Source organism: Dryas octopetala, chromosome 6 (assembly GCF_963921425.1).
Source record: "Dryas octopetala chromosome 6, drDryOcto1.1, whole genome shotgun sequence".
Lineage (NCBI taxonomy): Eukaryota > Viridiplantae > Streptophyta > Magnoliopsida > Rosales > Rosaceae > Dryas > Dryas octopetala.
Window position 1 is genome coordinate 3,898,879 of NC_141371.1, and position 17,077 is coordinate 3,915,955.

General features: G+C 37.2%; 3 protein-coding genes across 4 annotated transcripts; 1 reads left to right on the top strand and 2 right to left on the bottom strand.

Annotated features, from left to right (window-relative positions):
• Positions 1–1,334: 1,334 nt before the first annotated feature.
• LOC147281271 (alphavirus core family protein (DUF3411)) lies at positions 1,335–2,827 on the top strand. The gene is given in 2 exon segments (XM_086247831.1): positions 1,335–2,589; positions 2,592–2,827. Coding segments are annotated over 2 exon segments (1,089 nt in total). The 5' UTR covers positions 1,335–1,545; the 3' UTR covers positions 2,637–2,827.
• A 432-nt stretch (positions 2,828–3,259) lies between these two features.
• LOC147281272 (ZIP metal ion transporter family) lies at positions 3,260–7,593 on the bottom strand. Of its 2 annotated transcripts, none has more exons than XM_086247286.1 (6): positions 7,423–7,593; positions 6,169–6,814; positions 5,366–5,650; positions 4,877–5,005; positions 4,585–4,682; positions 3,260–4,460 (listed from the first exon to the last, which is right to left on the bottom strand). In XM_086247286.1, exons 2-6 carry the CDS (start codon positions 6,613–6,615, stop codon positions 3,647–3,649), a joined length of 1,773 nt encoding a protein of 590 aa, XP_086103412.1. In that variant the 5' UTR covers positions 6,616–6,814; positions 7,423–7,593; the 3' UTR covers positions 3,260–3,646. The 2 variants fall into 2 exon arrangements, with proteins under 2 accessions (XP_086103412.1, XP_086103413.1); XM_086247287.1 differs by having other exon boundaries at positions 6,169–6,817.
• Positions 7,594–8,441: 848 nt separating this feature from the next.
• Positions 8,442–16,338, bottom strand: LOC147281273 (Leucine-rich repeat protein kinase family protein). The gene is made up of 21 exons (XM_086246710.1): positions 16,171–16,338; positions 15,824–15,926; positions 15,507–15,657; positions 15,330–15,401; positions 15,135–15,206; positions 14,532–14,675; positions 14,370–14,441; positions 14,178–14,249; positions 13,951–14,025; positions 13,388–13,456; positions 13,184–13,252; positions 12,945–13,016; positions 12,709–12,792; positions 12,470–12,538; positions 11,423–11,946; positions 10,799–10,957; positions 10,419–10,702; positions 9,989–10,040; positions 9,628–9,878; positions 9,309–9,443; positions 8,442–9,128 (listed from the first exon to the last, which is right to left on the bottom strand). Exons 2-21 carry the CDS (start codon positions 15,915–15,917, stop codon positions 8,784–8,786), a joined length of 2,865 nt encoding a protein of 954 aa, XP_086102836.1. The 5' UTR covers positions 15,918–15,926; positions 16,171–16,338; the 3' UTR covers positions 8,442–8,783.
• Positions 16,339–17,077: the final 739 nt, after the last annotated feature.

The window sequence follows — 17,077 nt, forward strand, 5'->3', positions numbered from 1 at the left end:
TTTTCTCTAACAAAAAATTAAAAGCCAAGAAGAAATTTGGAATTAGTTTTTTAATTGGATTCTCTCACTGCCTAAAGGCCTATTCTAAGAGCATCTCCACCCATTTTCCAAACTTTTGCTCAAGTTAAAATTCGGAGGAAAATGACATAAAATACAACTCCAACTCCATCTTTCTTAAAATCTCTCAAAATTTTAGATTTTTCTAAAAATTAATTTTTCCAAATCAAGTTTTTTTTTTTTTGGCCATGATAGTCAATTTTTAGACTAAAACCCAAGAAAAAAAAAATTTAATAAAAATTTCAACTTTAGTATTGAAGAGTCATTCCTCAAATCTAACTTTTTTTTTTTCCCTTACTTATCCTTTTTTTTCCAGTTTCCTAACTTTTAAAGATGCTCTAAGCCTCTAACCCAAATATATAGTTTGTAGCCAAGTTGACGGGCTCGGCTTCCAACTTAATTAAAAGGCTTAGATGAATAAAATTCCCCTACACGTGCATTTTCTATAGAGACCACAAAACCCTATTAAGGGACATATGAATCCCAACCGTCAATCAGATCCTACTAAACCACACATCAATTCCAGCCGTCGATCCTTAAATCCACTCTCTTATCTAAAAACGGATCTCTCTCACTCCCTCTCTTCTTCAGCAGTCCATCTTCCGCAATGGTGAGTTTCCTCACTCGGGCTTTGTTTCGTTCATCTGAAATTAATACTTTATAAGTATTTGTTTCGTACCTCATATATCTCTATTGTAATTATATATATATATATATATATCCCAAGGGCAAGTGCCTTTTCTGGTAATTGCACTATTTTTTGAATAAGTATATGGTATTTCAGATCACTAGTGAGCATTTTTCTATGGACCCAGCTGAGACTTTTAGGACAACTACTGGAAAGCTAGCTTCTAATTGCTGTCTTGAAGGTAAGGTATATATAGCATGTTATTGTTGTTGATTTTTGTTTTGGTTGTACGGTCCTATCATTTACTTTATGCTTATTTGTTCATTTTGTTTCGTTAATTATTATAATTAATACATATCTTTTCCGCTGTGTACAATAGTTATAGGTAAAGTTTGCATCGCAAATTTGGTAAACAAATCAGTCAAATTCAAATATTAGAAAAATAACAGTATCTTGACAAAAAAAAAAAAAAAAGGACTTGTGTATATGAATTTGCACTAAATTTTTTTGGAAAAAGTAAATAAGGAAAGAAAGCTGTTGAATTGTTGGGTGGGAATTTGGGCCCAAATCCAGTACCTGGTTCCACAATTGCGTCCACGTTCAAATACCACGTGTCATCCAGAGGAGGTTAGTGCGTCCTCAATGGAATTCAGAGGCGCGCCATAATAATATTCCTCTTTCATTTTTAGGGTTTTGCGATTTTTTTAGAGGACAGGGACGGCCGGCCTCAATATTAATATTAATAATAAATATTTCTAATTCTTGTTTTGTCGGGGTTTAGAAAAGGCTCTTTTCAATTTTTGTTTTTAGGTTTCTTATAATATCATTTGCAGAGAGCGTCCTAGAGATTCAGATCAAACATGGCGGCCACTGCTCAGCTTCGCTACTCTACTCTGGCCAGAGATCACTACACTCTCTCAGACAATCACCGCTTCTCCAACAACAACCCTCACTCTGCTATTTCTTTCCCGTATTCCCAAATCCCAAATCGCACTCTCTCTTTGGTTCCCAGACCCACCCGGCCCATAAAGCCAGAGCTCACATTCTCCGGCGGCAATGGCAGCAACGGTGGCGCTGGAGCCGGCGGAAACAGCGGTGGTTGGAGCCGCGGTGATGGGAATTCCGACGATGACGACTCTTCATCATCGTCGTCGAAATCTCAGGGTCTAGGAATTCTGGGTCTCTTTCTCAACGGCTGGAGATCGAGGGTCGCGGCCGATCCCCAATTCCCTTTCAAGGTTTTAATGGAGGAAGTGGTCGGCGTCAGCTCTTGCGTTCTCGGCGACATGGCTTCTCGTCCCAATTTCGGGCTCAACGAGCTCGACTTCGTCTTCTCGACCCTCGTCGTCGGGTCCATTCTGAATTTCACGCTCATGTATTTGCTAGCCCCCACTGTCTCCGCCACTGCCGCCACTCTCCCTTCGATCTTCGCCAGCTGCCCGGCGAGCCACATGTTTGAACCGGGCGCCTACGGCTTGTTGAACCGGTTGGGGACATTCGTGTACAAAGGTACTGTCTTTGCCGCGGTTGGGTTCGTTGCGGGGCTCGCCGGAACGGCATTGTCAAATGGGTTGATCAAGCTGAGGAAGAAGATGGATCCGGAATTCGAAACCCCCAATAAGCCTCCACCGACTTTGTTGAATGCGCTCACTTGGGCGGCGCACATGGGTGTGAGTAGTAATTTTAGGTACCAAACTTTGAATGGGGTTGAGTATTTGTTGGCCAAAGGGCTGCCTCCTCTGGTTTTCAAGTCGTCGGTGGTGGTTCTGAGGTGCTTGAACAATGTGCTTGGTGGGATGTCCTTTGTTATGCTGGCGAGGCTGACCGGATCGCAGAGCATCGGGGAAGCAAAGCCGGCGGAAGGGGAGATTGGATCAGCTGCAGAGAAGGAGAAATTGGTGGAGAGTGAGGGTTTGCAGAGCAAATGAGCAATCAGTCGACTTACAAGTGATTTGGTTTTTTGTTATTTTTCTGGGTTCCTATCCTTTTGTTCATAACTTGGGTGGACTTCTGGAGAGTGCGTGATGTGATATCTAGTAATGTTGTAGTAATAATAAAATCCTAGGTTTGATGAATTCTAGACCTCAAAGTGTTACCAATTTACAATAGCTTATGTTAGCAGTACCCGTTTTCTTGTGTTCATTTGACATTTTCCGGGTTTGGCATTCTTGTTCTAATACCCTTGAGAATCTGAGATGGTTAAATCACATTCTATGATGGACTGCTCAAGTTTTGGCAAAGTTTTTTTCTTAAAAAAAAAAAAAATGATTAGGTAGTAACCGAAGTATGTATGGATGCTCAATTAGCATATGACTACCAGATTTTCAAATTGTCATTTCTCAGGTTGATTGCCTACAATTGAATTATTGTCCGATTTCTCTGTCAATGTGGTCCTTGTCAGCAAGAGCAACCCCATTGCCATTGGCCCCCTCCCGTAAGATTTGATTCCTTAATAATTCTGTCTATTCCAAGGTAAATACTGGAAAGGAAAATAAATAAAAATGTTGAACAGAAATTGTGTTTTAAAACCCGAAACCCTATGGAAGAAAATGAACAAATATAATCTTCCATTAATGTACCAAAAGACCATAAGGATCTTATTTCGTCTCAAATGAGATTCCAAAGGAAACAATGTGTCAGAATCCTTGTGTCCATGTAAAAGCTGTCTGAATCAAAACTGCCTAAAGATGAAATTTTAGTGTCAAAGGGATAAAACACAATTCCTCATTGCTTTTCTGTAACATAATATTATTTTCTAATGTTTGTACAATAGACGAGTTCTGCTCACCGCGCAAAGGATGGTACATCCTCCTCTGAAACTCTACCTACAGCATCTCTTCCACAAATTCTCAAGGTATGGGGTGCCAACTAATATGCTAGAGCATGGCTGTGCTTAACCCCTCACCACTATGCAAGCACACCTAAGAAATTACATTGCATGAGCTGCAGCACCATCACATCTCATCTGACAGCCTCTGGTGCAGAATTGCAATAAGGTGTGTGCAAGCAAACCAACTTAGTGCAAGTCAAACACAGAGTTGCAAACCCCACCCCCATCAAAATCCCACAACTGCTTTTACGCATATCCAACCTTGCAGCTCTCTTTACTACATTTCCAAAACTTGGGAATAGTCCCCCACAAGCAAAAACCATCACATGGTCTAGACCGCTATAGTCAATTCCTGCGAGTATTGCTCCAATTGCAGATACTGGACCCATGAATCCAATTAGAGCAGCTGCTGCAAGGGACCCGTGCCAGTTATCAGTAGCCCCGAAGATGCAGCTAGCCACAGCTGCACCCCGAGGGAGTCCATGTAGGGAGACGGGAAGGACCATGTGCCGACCAAGACCATAAGCTTTGGGTGCAGCAACCCCTAGTGCAAGACCTTCAGCCAAAGCATGAAGGGCAACTGCTCCACACGACAAGAATGACTGGAGGGTGTGAACACTCACTGGAAAGCCTGTTACTGTGGGTAAGTTATTCCCTGAAAGTTTTTTGCGACCTGCAAGCTTCAAAATGCTAGAGCTCAAAATATGGACAGATGCAGCTCCCATTGCAAGCAGAAACATAAGAGGAAGAAATCCCATCTTTGACGAAAAAAGTAGCTGCAATGGTCGCCAGGCACCAAGGACAAAGGCAATGCCAGATGCTGCACCCATGAGAAAAGCATGCTGAAACTGGAAAGCAAGTGCAAATGCAACAAGAACAATGCCACCAAGCAATGGCCCAAGACCGAAAAGTAATGAAACAAAGAAGCCAGAAGCATCCTCTGAGCTGCAACACAAAACATGTAAAATAAGAGCTTCCATGAAGAGAAGACATCAATCACATTAAACAAATATCATAGACATGCATTGCCCTCAATATTTAAAAATAAAAAAATAAAAAAAGAGCTCACTTGTAGTCGTGGCTGAAATTCTGAAAAAAAGTGCTAAGAGCTTCCATGAATGCTACAGAGAGAGTAGCTGCTGATGCAACCTGTGATGGAGAGGCTTCCTACAACCAAAAGCCAAAAGAAACTAAATGCGTTAGAAATGGAAAGAATTTTACAGGTACTTAATAAATCTAAATTCAGGTCCCATATTATATTGGAAGTTCAATCTAACCCAAAAGGTTCTAAAAGCCTAGTGCAAAAAGTATAACCTTTTGAAGAAACAACAAAAATGAACAAGTCCCAAGAAGCAAGTTACCTTGAATGCATCAGGAAGCACCTCTGCAATAACCATCCAGATCATACATCCAGCAGCAAAGCCCGTACAGAAAGGAAGGAACTTGCTAAACGCATCAGCGCATATGAATGAAGGAACTGCTACCAGGGGCTGCAACAATGATATACGTAGAAGGCCGTTAAGTTAAAAAGGTCCGTTAAGTTAAAAAGGTCATATTGAAGATGTCAACCAGATTAGTAAAAGTCCTTTGGTGCTGTTGTGTGGCCCATAGGCCCAACACCCAACCCACCCCCCCCCCCCCAACCCTATTTATTAAAATACTGAACAAATATCCATCCATAACAACAAGTAACTCAAAATTTAATTTTCTGCATTCTTTCTTTTTTATACCTTTCAGTGAATGTAATTAGAAATCAAGATACAAGTCATTTAAGTCATATTATATACATGCATTTGAAATTTAACTTTGGCTTGGATTGGTTATCACATGAATTTTATCTCACAAATTACCTGTGGTAGTGACGTAATCACACTCCATAACATGGCATTCTGTGGAGAAACACCCCTGGATGCAAGCATCATACTCACAGCTAACCCTTCTGGAATGTTGTGCACAGCAATAGCCAAAGTTACCAAAAGGCCCTGAGAGAAACCCTTTGAGCCAGCAAAGGAAACCCCAACACCAGAGCCCTCCCCAAATGAATGAAGAGTCATTATCCCAATCACAAGAACGACTTTAGTTGCATCTGCACCTTTAATGTCCAACATACTAACTTCTCCATATTGTTCAAGAAACTGAAACCAGATACATCCTAGCATTATGTATCAGAAGACACCACAACTAATACAGCTACATACAAGCAGATATATTTAAAAGAGAAATTGTACAAGGGAAATATCCTTGTTAGTTGACAAACTTATAGGAGTACCTAACTTGAAAAGTCGGGAAAATATCATATCATTTTCAACATGCATGTCTTCTTTCATCAAAAGATAATACAGAATGAGTGACAAAGGCATGTTTATGGACTATGTTTGGACTAACTAGGCATATTTTGTTCAGGTTTCTTGATGTATCATATTTGGCACCCAAAAGTATTTTTTCTTTTTTCATAGATGTACTACAGGTTCAGAAAGTAATTTCGCATGTTAACAGTAAAATAGAACAAATAAAGCACTCAGTAAAATGCAATGGAAATGTGAATTCTAAGAAGCAGGAATCAAATTTACAATAATATGAAGCGGAAACAAAAATTTACAATAATGGGAAAGCTATAAAAAGACGAAATAAAATGAAAGGGCAAAGTCCATACCTTCTTGCAAAGCCAAATAAAAAGTCCCCCAGCTAAAATCCCAAAAACAACCCAATTCCCAGCATCATGACCTTGCCCTTCCTGTATAAGATCAAAGCTCGCAGCCAACATCACACCAGCAGCCATTCCATTACATAATCCAGCCCATTGCGGATCTAGCTCCACAAAGAAGAATGGGACCGCACCTAAACCAGTGGCAGCAGCCATTGCCAGTGTAAATAATGCAACAGTAGAGACCGAGACTTTGCTGTTCATGCTCTTCATCTCACCCAGTCCATTATTTGAATCCTCGACACCAGTGCCATCAATAACATTACTTCTCACATTCTTGTGAGGAGCAGATATCAACTTTTGTGAAACTTCATGTTCTAACTCAGCTATAGCATACCCAAAGAGAACTATGGAGAACAGTGAAAACAATAGAACTTTCCTAAATGTAAACTGCATTTTCACTGAGACAGATATCACAAAAAGATCATAACTTCAACTTCAGAGTCTTGAGAGATGCGCACTATATTCTTCTCTTGGATGCAATCAGAAATACAGGGCTCTATCAAACCATCTAATGCCACTTTTCCATGATACTGTAACGATGACAAAGTCACCTTTGCTTGTTTGATGTGTGCCTAGTGGTCAAGTGTCAACCCTGCTGATTGCAAAAGGAATTTTAATAGGTATTACTACATTAGTATTGTAATATCACTTCCATATTCCACAGTCACAGACCACCCACACCTTTTTATAAGAAATCATGTTGTAACACTATAGCTTTAAAAAAAACAAAACAAAACAAAAAACAAAAAAATTTGCCTAGGTTTCCAAAATCCGATTAATTTTAGGATTAAAGGACGCATAAAAGAAGAATCCTGACCCATAAAAATTAGTAGAGTTAAGAACCAAAGAGCTCAATAAAAGATTCTGGTTTTGGGATCATCACAAGCTCATGAAATATGCAAATTACCTAACTTTACAAACAATGTACTGTAATGTTGAAAGCTAATGTCAATGTCCTATGTAGAATTAACAATTCAAGCACTTTGTTCGGAATTAAAAGATTGAACGACCAAAACCCTTTTCCGACTATATTCTGACGATATTAAATAATCAAACAGAGCATTATTAATCAGCAAAAGATAATAACGAATTGAGAACCCTAAAATTTGAATTAAGAATCAGAGAGCATAGTATTGATCGATGAGATTAATAAAACCCTAAATTAACAACCGGATTAAGGAAACGAAAAATGAGACGTACCAATAGAACAAAAGCGCCACAAGAGAAACGAGCGCGGGGAAGCTTGACTCAGACGTCAGTCAACCGAAATTCAGAATTCAGAAAGAGAAGGTTACCGGGAATGAACCCGACTGCTGATTTTGGCCTTCCAAAAAATAAATAAATAAAATTCGATTTCAACTTAGGAGTAAAGTTGGGGACTTGGAACTTGGTGGGGTTTTATTAGCAAAAAGAAACGAGTGAAACTTACCTGCCCCCGTTTTAGGGGGACAGGTGGTGTCACAAGAGAGAAAAAAGGGAGAAAGAGAGAGAGGGAAAGAGAGAGAGAGGAGAGAGATAGAGAGAGAGGGATGCCAGCTGGTGAAACAGGGGGTGCAGGCAAGTTTTATTCAAAAGAAACAGATGTGGGACTTTAATTTAATATTGTGGGTCACAAAAGTCAGCACGTTGTTTTTGGCCAAAACCAGCGACTAAAAATTACAGAAAAGACAAATGTATATCGAAGAAAATAAAAAATAAAACAAGAAGGCCACTGATGACGTCATTTCTGCACTGTACTGTGGAGAAATTATTCGTTATACGCTTATACTCAGTAGCATAGGTTAAGTTAATAGTCTCCGCTTATATTATAACATGTGTTTCCACTTATATTATAATATGTGTATCAATTACATTACTTAATTGTATAAATGTTAGAGAAAATTAAAATATATTTTTTTGTCATCGTCAGTTTTTGATTAAACCCTTATGATTTTTGTAAAGATATACATAATTATTTTTTGATAAATTAGATAAAGATAATAGATGAATTTAGTAAGTATGTATGGTTATAATTTGTGAACAAATTTGGATTGAAAAATCTCCAACTCAAACTACAAAACATATTCATGGCCTAAAAAAAACTACAAAATTTAGGTAAAGTTACAGTTTCAAGGATTGTAATTTAATCTTAACGATGCATTTGAATGAGAAAATTTAAAACGGCTAAAAAATTTCAAAATGACAAAATCTTAATTGATGCGATTTAAAGTTCCAGACTTCATGAATTTTTTGTAAAACTCAGTATGCAGTGAAACGACCAGCATTCTTTTTGGTACAACAATATGATTACAGACGCTAATTTATGCATTAGTCATCCATCCTTGTGTTCTCTATATAGACAAAATCGGAGACAAAACTCCATTTTACATTCTGAAATTCGCACAAGGTGTTTGTTTTTTCTTTCCATATACAACTTTTGTGAGAAATTCTTATATACAAGTATACAAATTTCCTGTGTCACAAAACTGATCACAAGACTAGCATAGTAGCATGTGAGAGGTTGAAGGTCGAGAAAAAGATTATATACAATGGTTGTATACTTGTATACGACATCTTTTTCCTTATCGGGGCATGATGGTGGGGACAACACCACTGATTAGATCACTTCCCGGCCCATTGGAGGACGAATATGGGTCTCCAGTCAAGTAGGATGAGGATGTTGCTGATTTGTCAATACTGAATGTGGAAGAAGATGGTGGTGAAAAAATGGTGTCCTCTCCAGGCATAATTTTGAGTAAGTTTTCAAGCTCCCTCACCACATCCAACATTGATGGTCGCTTGTCTGGCTTTTCATGGCAACATCCAAGGGCCAAAGCTACAAACCTCTCAACACATTCAGAGGGATACGAACCCATTCTGCTGTCTATAATGGAGAACATCATGCCTGACTGCTGAGCCATATTCACCTGACAAAGCAAGTATAAATTTATAATTTTATGATCGTTAGTACCCTTCACTCCTTCAGGCTGAACAATACTGATATTAGTGTTTGAATTTGTTTAACTAGAGGCCCTCTAATCATTTTCTTATATGAAAAACAATATTCAAATGGGTCACAGAAAGAGCAGTGTTCTTTAAATGGGTACCTCACGAACAATGTTTTTGCCGTGTGATATTGGCTGCACACCCGTCAAGAGCTCCAGAAACACAATTCCTAGGCTATAGACATCGCTTTTGTCTGTCAACTTACTGGTCAAAAAATACTCTGGATCCAGGTAACCCTGCATGTATGATTCCAAAGTAAAAGAGTCAAGAAACAAAGAATACTTCTTGATACCTTTGAAAGTAGCAGACATAAAACTTGAAAGAAACAAATTCAATTAAGAAGCAATTTCACCACCATATTCCATAACCTAGTTCCTAACTCTACAGCCAGCCTCATAAGCTTTGCAGAATCAAACATACCGGTGTTCCCCTCACAACTGTAGATACATATGTGGCCACAGTCCCTTCATCATCCTGGAGAGGTGCAAGTCGCGAGAGACCAAAATCAGCCACTTTAGCCGTAAGGTTGGAGTCCAAGAGTATGTTGGTGGCTTTAATGTCACGGTGGAATATAGGAGGATTTGCCTCAGTATGGAGATAAAGAATACCTTTAGCTGAACCCAATGCAATTCGTAACCTCATACCAAAATTCAGGCTTCCCTTGGATTTACCTGTCATATCACAGCACGTCAGTACAGAACTTAGGAAGAGAGTCGAATGTAGGAAGAAGGATGCATAGGAGGAGCCATTTAAGAAACTGTGAATGTTTGAAATTTCATACCAGAAAGCCAGTCCCGTAAAGTGCCATTAGGCATGAACTCATAAACCAGCATCTGCACAAACACCAAGAACATAATTTGATAAATGAAAATAATATTCATGTGATCCTAATACAATGAAGCACTTAACCATACCAGTATACCACACACATTTAGGTTACATACAGACAACTTGTGCAGTGCATTCTTAAACTCTGCCTGATGATCAAACCCCAACCCTTTGCATTCACAATGAAAATACTGGCATATTAAGTATACATTATGTTTGATCTTTGGAGATCATCAACCAGCCATCCCTTCCCTAATCCCCAAGAAAAAAAAAAAGTGCATATGCACCCACACAATGTCCACGATATGATTTAAAGAATTATAAGAGAAGATAGTTGTGACTTGCAAGCAATGATTAATTGTTCAAGACTGTGAGCTTCATACCTGTTCCTCTTCTTCTTCACAATATCCTACCAACGAGACTAGGTTTCGGTGATGTAACCTCGATAAAAGTTCTATCTCGGTCAAGAATTCTTTTTCGCCCTGTAAGGATCCTTCTTCTGCACGCTTTATGGCTACAATTGTGTCATCAGGTAAAATACCTTTGTAAACTTTCCCATAACCTCCTTGTCCAAGTTGAGTTGAAGTATCAAAATTCCCAGTAGCCAGTTTCATTTCTTTGAAAGTGAATACCTTTACTCCATCAATCTTCATAGAAATCTTCGAGGCTGCAAAGAGTGATAAGGACTTCATACTACTTTCAAGGATGATAGTTAGATCTTATAGTATCTCCAATATTCAGTCCTATAGTATTCAGGACTTACATGAATGCCTCCTTGAAGGTGGTGTGTGCTGGTATCTGGTGCATCTTGTGATCAGAAGCATGACTGTTGCAGAAATAGCGACAACAGAAGCAATGGCCCCTGTTATAATAGCTGCCAAAATGCCCTTACTAATGCCCATCCTTCGTGTCTCAACAATCACTATAACAACGACATAAATTAAGTTATTCAACCAAGAACAAGAAAAGGAAAATCAAGTTTCCTCCTAGTTTCCTAAGAACTACAATGCTCAGTGTGCATATATCAAATGTTACTTAATATCATGGAAATGATAGAATCTACAATAACACAGGTAGTATGGGAATGAGACAGTGGTTTTTCTTGCAAGAATAAGGTTTTCAACAACTTTGAGAAACAATAATGTTAGGCCAAATAGCTCAAGAACTGTCAACTACCTGGTCAAAACTGCAAATTTTATGCTATAAAAAATGTAAACAAAATTTGATCAAAAATAGTATCAGTGTAACTCATGCAGGAAAAATATTGACCAATATACTCATAGGCTGGTGCTGGTATATGAGAAAATAGCAAAATACAGCATAATTTCATAAATTATACCCAAAACTCACATGACTTAAAAATTTATGTCCAGGCTAAAATACATACTATTTGAATAAGGTCCCAGCAGAGTGAAGTTGAGAAGCTCATATGGTCCAAAGAAATCATTTGGAGGAAATTCCCATGACGTGAAAATTCTTTTAATTCGCTGAACCTCACTTGCATTAAATGTATTTGAGTGGGAATTACGGAACATAGGGAAAAACTTCAAATGCATCCTTAAACGGGGCCCTTCTTCCCAGACAAACGAAACAACTGATAATTGATAAGGGCCCAAGTTGAGAGATCTAGTTAAATACATTTCAAACTGCTGTCTATATGGAGGAAAATAAGAAAAACTAGGGCTTTTCAGACGATAATCAACTCTAATGGGTGATGCACAAAAGCATGGCACAGGGGAAGATGGGACATATTCATAGAAATTATCTACTGGACATGCTTGACTGGGGCAGTTCACTGTTTGAGTTGAATTTATTGAGTTTTCAGGGATCCAGTCTCCTCCAGCTTCAGATCGACAGAACTGGCCTATATTTTGTATGCTTGCATTCTTGCAAATAGGATTTCCTTCAAGCCTGAGGAAAGATACTACAAGTAAGAATTTGAAAGCAAGGTATAATTTTGGTAATAATTTTCATCAAACATAAAATATGGGCAAGTTAACCACTCCAAAAGGACCATAACATGAAAGCAAACCTAAAATTCCCAATATATGCCATTAGAAAAGGGAAAATTAAATAGAAGAGAAAAGGAAAAAGCTCCAAGAAATTCTAGTTATAAGCACCTGTATTAAGAATACACCAGCAGAGCAATTTCTGTTGCTTTTTTATATTTAAAAAATGAAAAATTTGGTATCATGTCTCTCTTAATTTAAATTGCAATTCTTTCTGCACCTCATCATTTCCATGACTTTAATTAATCAACCTACGTATCAGTAAAAGTCTCAACTTTTGACTGAATGAGAAAATTAAGATGTCCACACAAGCTATAATAAATTACTTAGGCTGCAGAGTACGTTTCTTATAAGTCTCGAAGAATATATAAGAAATAACTCTAAAAGTAAGGAGTTGTATAGAAACCATTGCATTAGAAACATACCACAAGGTGACGTTTGCTGGAGGATTTAGATCTCCCAATATGTTAGAAAGTGAATTGTTCCGAAGATCACTGCAATATCCAGCTAACATATAAATAAGTTCAATCTAAAAATTTATTCAAAATTTCTTACAATTAATTTCTTAAAATCAATCAAAGGCCACTATATATTGGTAGGCACTCTAAGAAATCAAATAAAATTAATTTAAATGGTGATGCTACTTTTGGCTAAAGGAATTTACAGTGCAAGTATAGCTCTTGTGCCAAAAGATATGTTCCACCATATAGCAGGGATAGAACCAGTCAACAAATTATTCTCAAGCGACCTGTAATACAAATTATTTAAAAAATCAGATCCAGTGTGCATAGAAGCATACTAGCATATGATTTCAGTAGAATTATACGAGCATCACACTTGAATGTTAAAGAGTCATATGTAAAGGTATTTTAAATATTTATAAAGTAAGCAGATTCTCACAATTTCTGAAGAGAAGGACGATTGGAGAAACTTTCAGGAATAGATCCATTAAGATTGTTCTCTGACAGATCACTGCAATAAACAACAAATATTTTAACAGGCAAGTTTTTCATTAAATTGTATTTATCACAGATAGTAATATATATTAAGTATCTTGCGTCACTTTCATTTAATATTAACATACTGATAAAGCAATGTGAAATATAAACAGAACAAGTTTACATAGGCCAGTTACATACATCGTTGTCATTCTTTCAGAAAGTCTATGTGATGGTATGGGTCCAGTAAGAAGATTCCGGCTTAGATCTCTGTGACATGAACCCAGTATAAAGTTATATGATAGAGATATAGAGTAATAAATGCATTATAGTGTCAAGAAAGATTGCTTATACAGAAAGGTACATATTAAACCTTCAAGGTTATTGTACCATATCTACACTTACAGATAACCAAGTTTAGGTATCCTGCTAAAATCAGGAATTGCTCCCTGCAAACTGCAATTCCTGAGACTTCTGCCAAATCAAAAAGAGGAAAATAATAAAAAGAATCAACAGTCATTGCAAGAAAATGAATGCAACATGTATTGAACATGAAAGTAAAGCACATAAAGCATCTCCAGAAGTGGAAATATTGGATTTCAGAGAGTGCTTGCATATCAGCTATATTCTTAAAAAGCATGGAAGAATATAAGGGTAAATTTTTGTGAATGTCCTTACAATATAAGCAGCCATTTCCATCTAAATTAATTGCAACATTGTTTATTTAGCATCTCATAATTCAAATACTGACATCCATAACCACCAATCAAGTTATATGTAGATGATGAGTAGAATCAAAATTCTAAACATCAAGTTTGGTCGGCTTTTGGTCATATTTAAAATAGAATTAATCCAATATTTCTGTGTTTAGTTTCAAGTTGCAGAAGCATGAATATCCCGTCACCCCCTTCCATTTAAAAAAAAAAAAGATTAAAAAGAAAAGGGAAGATACTTAAAAGAAAACTTACAATTTTGCTAATCTGGAAAGATTTCCATAAGTAGCTGGAATATCACTCCCCCTGAAGTCATTGTTATCCAGTTGACTGCAAAGTGGAAGGGAGAAAACATATTACAAAACATAAAAAAAGATATATATATATATATATAGTCAAGAAGAAGCACATAAAACCAATCATATAAAAGGAAACAAGTTAATCCAATTTAACAATCAAGACAGTGTTGAATTATAACATACAGTATGCGCAAGTTTGCTAAGTTGGAGAATTCTGGTGGAAGATATCCGGATAAGTTATTATTGTCCAGAAGCCTGTAAAAGTTTGCATGCCAATTGCATACCATCAGAAATCAGTCAACAAATAACAATAAAGAAAAATTTCCGAAATTACACAATGAAATTACATAATAAATAGGTTGCTATAAAACTCACAAGTGAAGAAGAGTGGGTATTTTAGAAAGCTCAGATGGAATTTGACCACTGAAGGAATTGTTGTTCATGTGACTGCAAAGCAACATACATGCAGCTGTCACACATGAGAAATACAAAACGCTACCCAACTTTATGTGGCATTTAGCTTGAAGATGTACTTACAGGTGTCTTACACTGACCAACTTAACGAATGATTTTGGTATTGGACCTGACATGTGGTTCTGGTCAACTTGTAGTCTATTTAAATTTGAAAGATAACCGAGCTCATCCGGTAAGGAACCCGATAATTGGTTTCCGTTCAATAGCCTGCACACACAATGTATCACAAAAATAATGAAAATTTTGTACCACAAACAGAAATTTATGCTGGTACTCCTAAGACAAACATACAGAGAAATACAGATTGGTTGAAGTAGTTTTTTGCATCACAAGTCATCATTAATACCAACATCCAGTTGTTCACTACCTTTTCAGGATAGTCATAAAAGTATGCAACATTCCTTTTCTTAAACAGAGTACTAAACTTTCAGAGGTTGCAATAGTAAATTGATCTTGGCTTTATCATTTCATATTAATCAATCAAGTTTCCATCAGTAAAAATATATGAAATTCATGACGAATCAGATGGAAACATTGTAATCATTTCTATGCAGGAACTACTCCATCTAGGGCTGCATAAACAATGCCTTCCTTTACATGAATATATATGACAAACGGCAAGGATGCATGAACATACTTAGAGAAAACAACATAAACTCAACTTACAAGAGTTTCAAGGATGAAATGCTTCCTATCTCCTTGGGTATAGTGCCACTTAATTCATTCCACATGAAATCTCTTCCAGAAGGGGGGAAAAATAAAAGAAAAGACATTAGAAATATTACTAAGGAAGATAATTAGGAAAAACCTAAAAAAAAGATGTAATCATGGATCAATTTATGATATGAGATGATAACTCACAATATTACAAGTTGAGATAGTTGACCAAGCTCGGGTGCTAAACTTCCTGATAGATTCATACTTAGCAGTTGGCTGCATCAATTTATAATTAGAAAACATTTTTAAAAACAGTACTAGAAAATGATACAATACAATATAATTGAAAAGGTAAAAGCAGAATGAATAAAGAATGCATACAGCTCCCGGATATGTAAGTATCCATCACTCCCAACAGCACCAAAACATAAAACCCCAGTCCAATTAGATTTACATGGATCACCATCTTCCCAGTTCTTTAGATGCTCCATAGAATCAAACAAACTGCTCTTGACTGTTTGCAATGCATTGACTGCAAATGGGCACAAATCCATAAGCTATTCTCTTCAAAAGCATCATATAAAGTAGCACTGATTTAATTGAACCACAAAGATTACATATCAGCGAGTCCATTGCATTGAATTGAAACTGGGTTTTTTAACAAGTTAGAAATTACAGCATATATGTAGCAAATTCACCTTCTGAAGGATCAGTAACTTGCGCGACTGCAAGGAGGACAAAGCAGGAATACGACAGAGCAATGACACATCCATAAACTCTCAATCTCGGCATTCTAACGCCCTACGGAAACAACCAAATGAGCAATCTCCAACAATTAAGCAATCCAGCATGTAATTGTGGGAGCTTCAAATTTGCATGACCAGCCTTCCCTTTGATTGTAAAGTGTAAATTTGCAATACACTTGGTTGCCCAAGTTCAATTTTGACTTGTTTTTTCATGAGAAGTAAAACTAGAACAGCATAGAAGAAAGAAAAAACGCGAAAAATTGAAAATCTCTGAAATTCTAAGACAGAATCAATCATACTTGGAAGTTGAGGATGGAGAAAATAGCTTGTTGAGGTAGTGGACTTGCAGAGTTGGTGTTGCGAAATCAAAGCTGAGTCAATAGGGAAAGTGGGGATGAACTCAGTGGCGAGTGCCCAGAGAAAAAGAAAAGGTACAACAAAATCACTTTGATGGTGTGTATAAGTCAGGGCACTAACTACGGCGTTGTCGATCGTCATGTATGGTTGGGGTTGAGTTGGGTAAGGTTGATATTTTCGTTTTTTTTTTTAATCCGAGAGTGACAGACAGACGAAGAGACTAATGACATTTGGCGTTTTATTTGTCTCTTTTCAGCCTTCAGCTTTCAATTTTCTCGGCGTGAGTGTGAAATCCTAAAGAGCACGTTCGTTGACTCTTCTCTATGCGTACGTATCACCTCTCCTCAACTCCCGCGCAAAATCTTTTTTTAGGATTTCCACGCGACTTTTTTTTTAACTGCTCTGCGTGACCCGAATTATAACACGCCACGTAGTATATATATATGCATTATAAAAGGTATAAGACAATTTAATTTTAAAAATAAGTATTAACTTATAATTTTAGTGGTAGAATTAGAAAGCCCCATTCCCACGTTACCTAACAGCGTCCCAGTGTGCAAATTGGCCAACGTCTTAACTGGAGCTTAAAATTTCATTGTGACATTGATTATATATCTGGTTTTAGAACAACCCAATTGCTTACTTTGTGAAATTTATTAATAAAAAAGATGAAATGAATCTCTCTTTATCAAAGATTAAAAGTCACGTAATATTGTTGGCCCCCACCAATCACAAAAGACAAAGGGCAGCCGCCCCCTCTCCAAAAATATCTTAGAAATTTGCCTATTGTCTTTTCTTCTCTCTTTTTTAAGGATAACAAAATGGCTAATGTCATATGCATTTCGATAT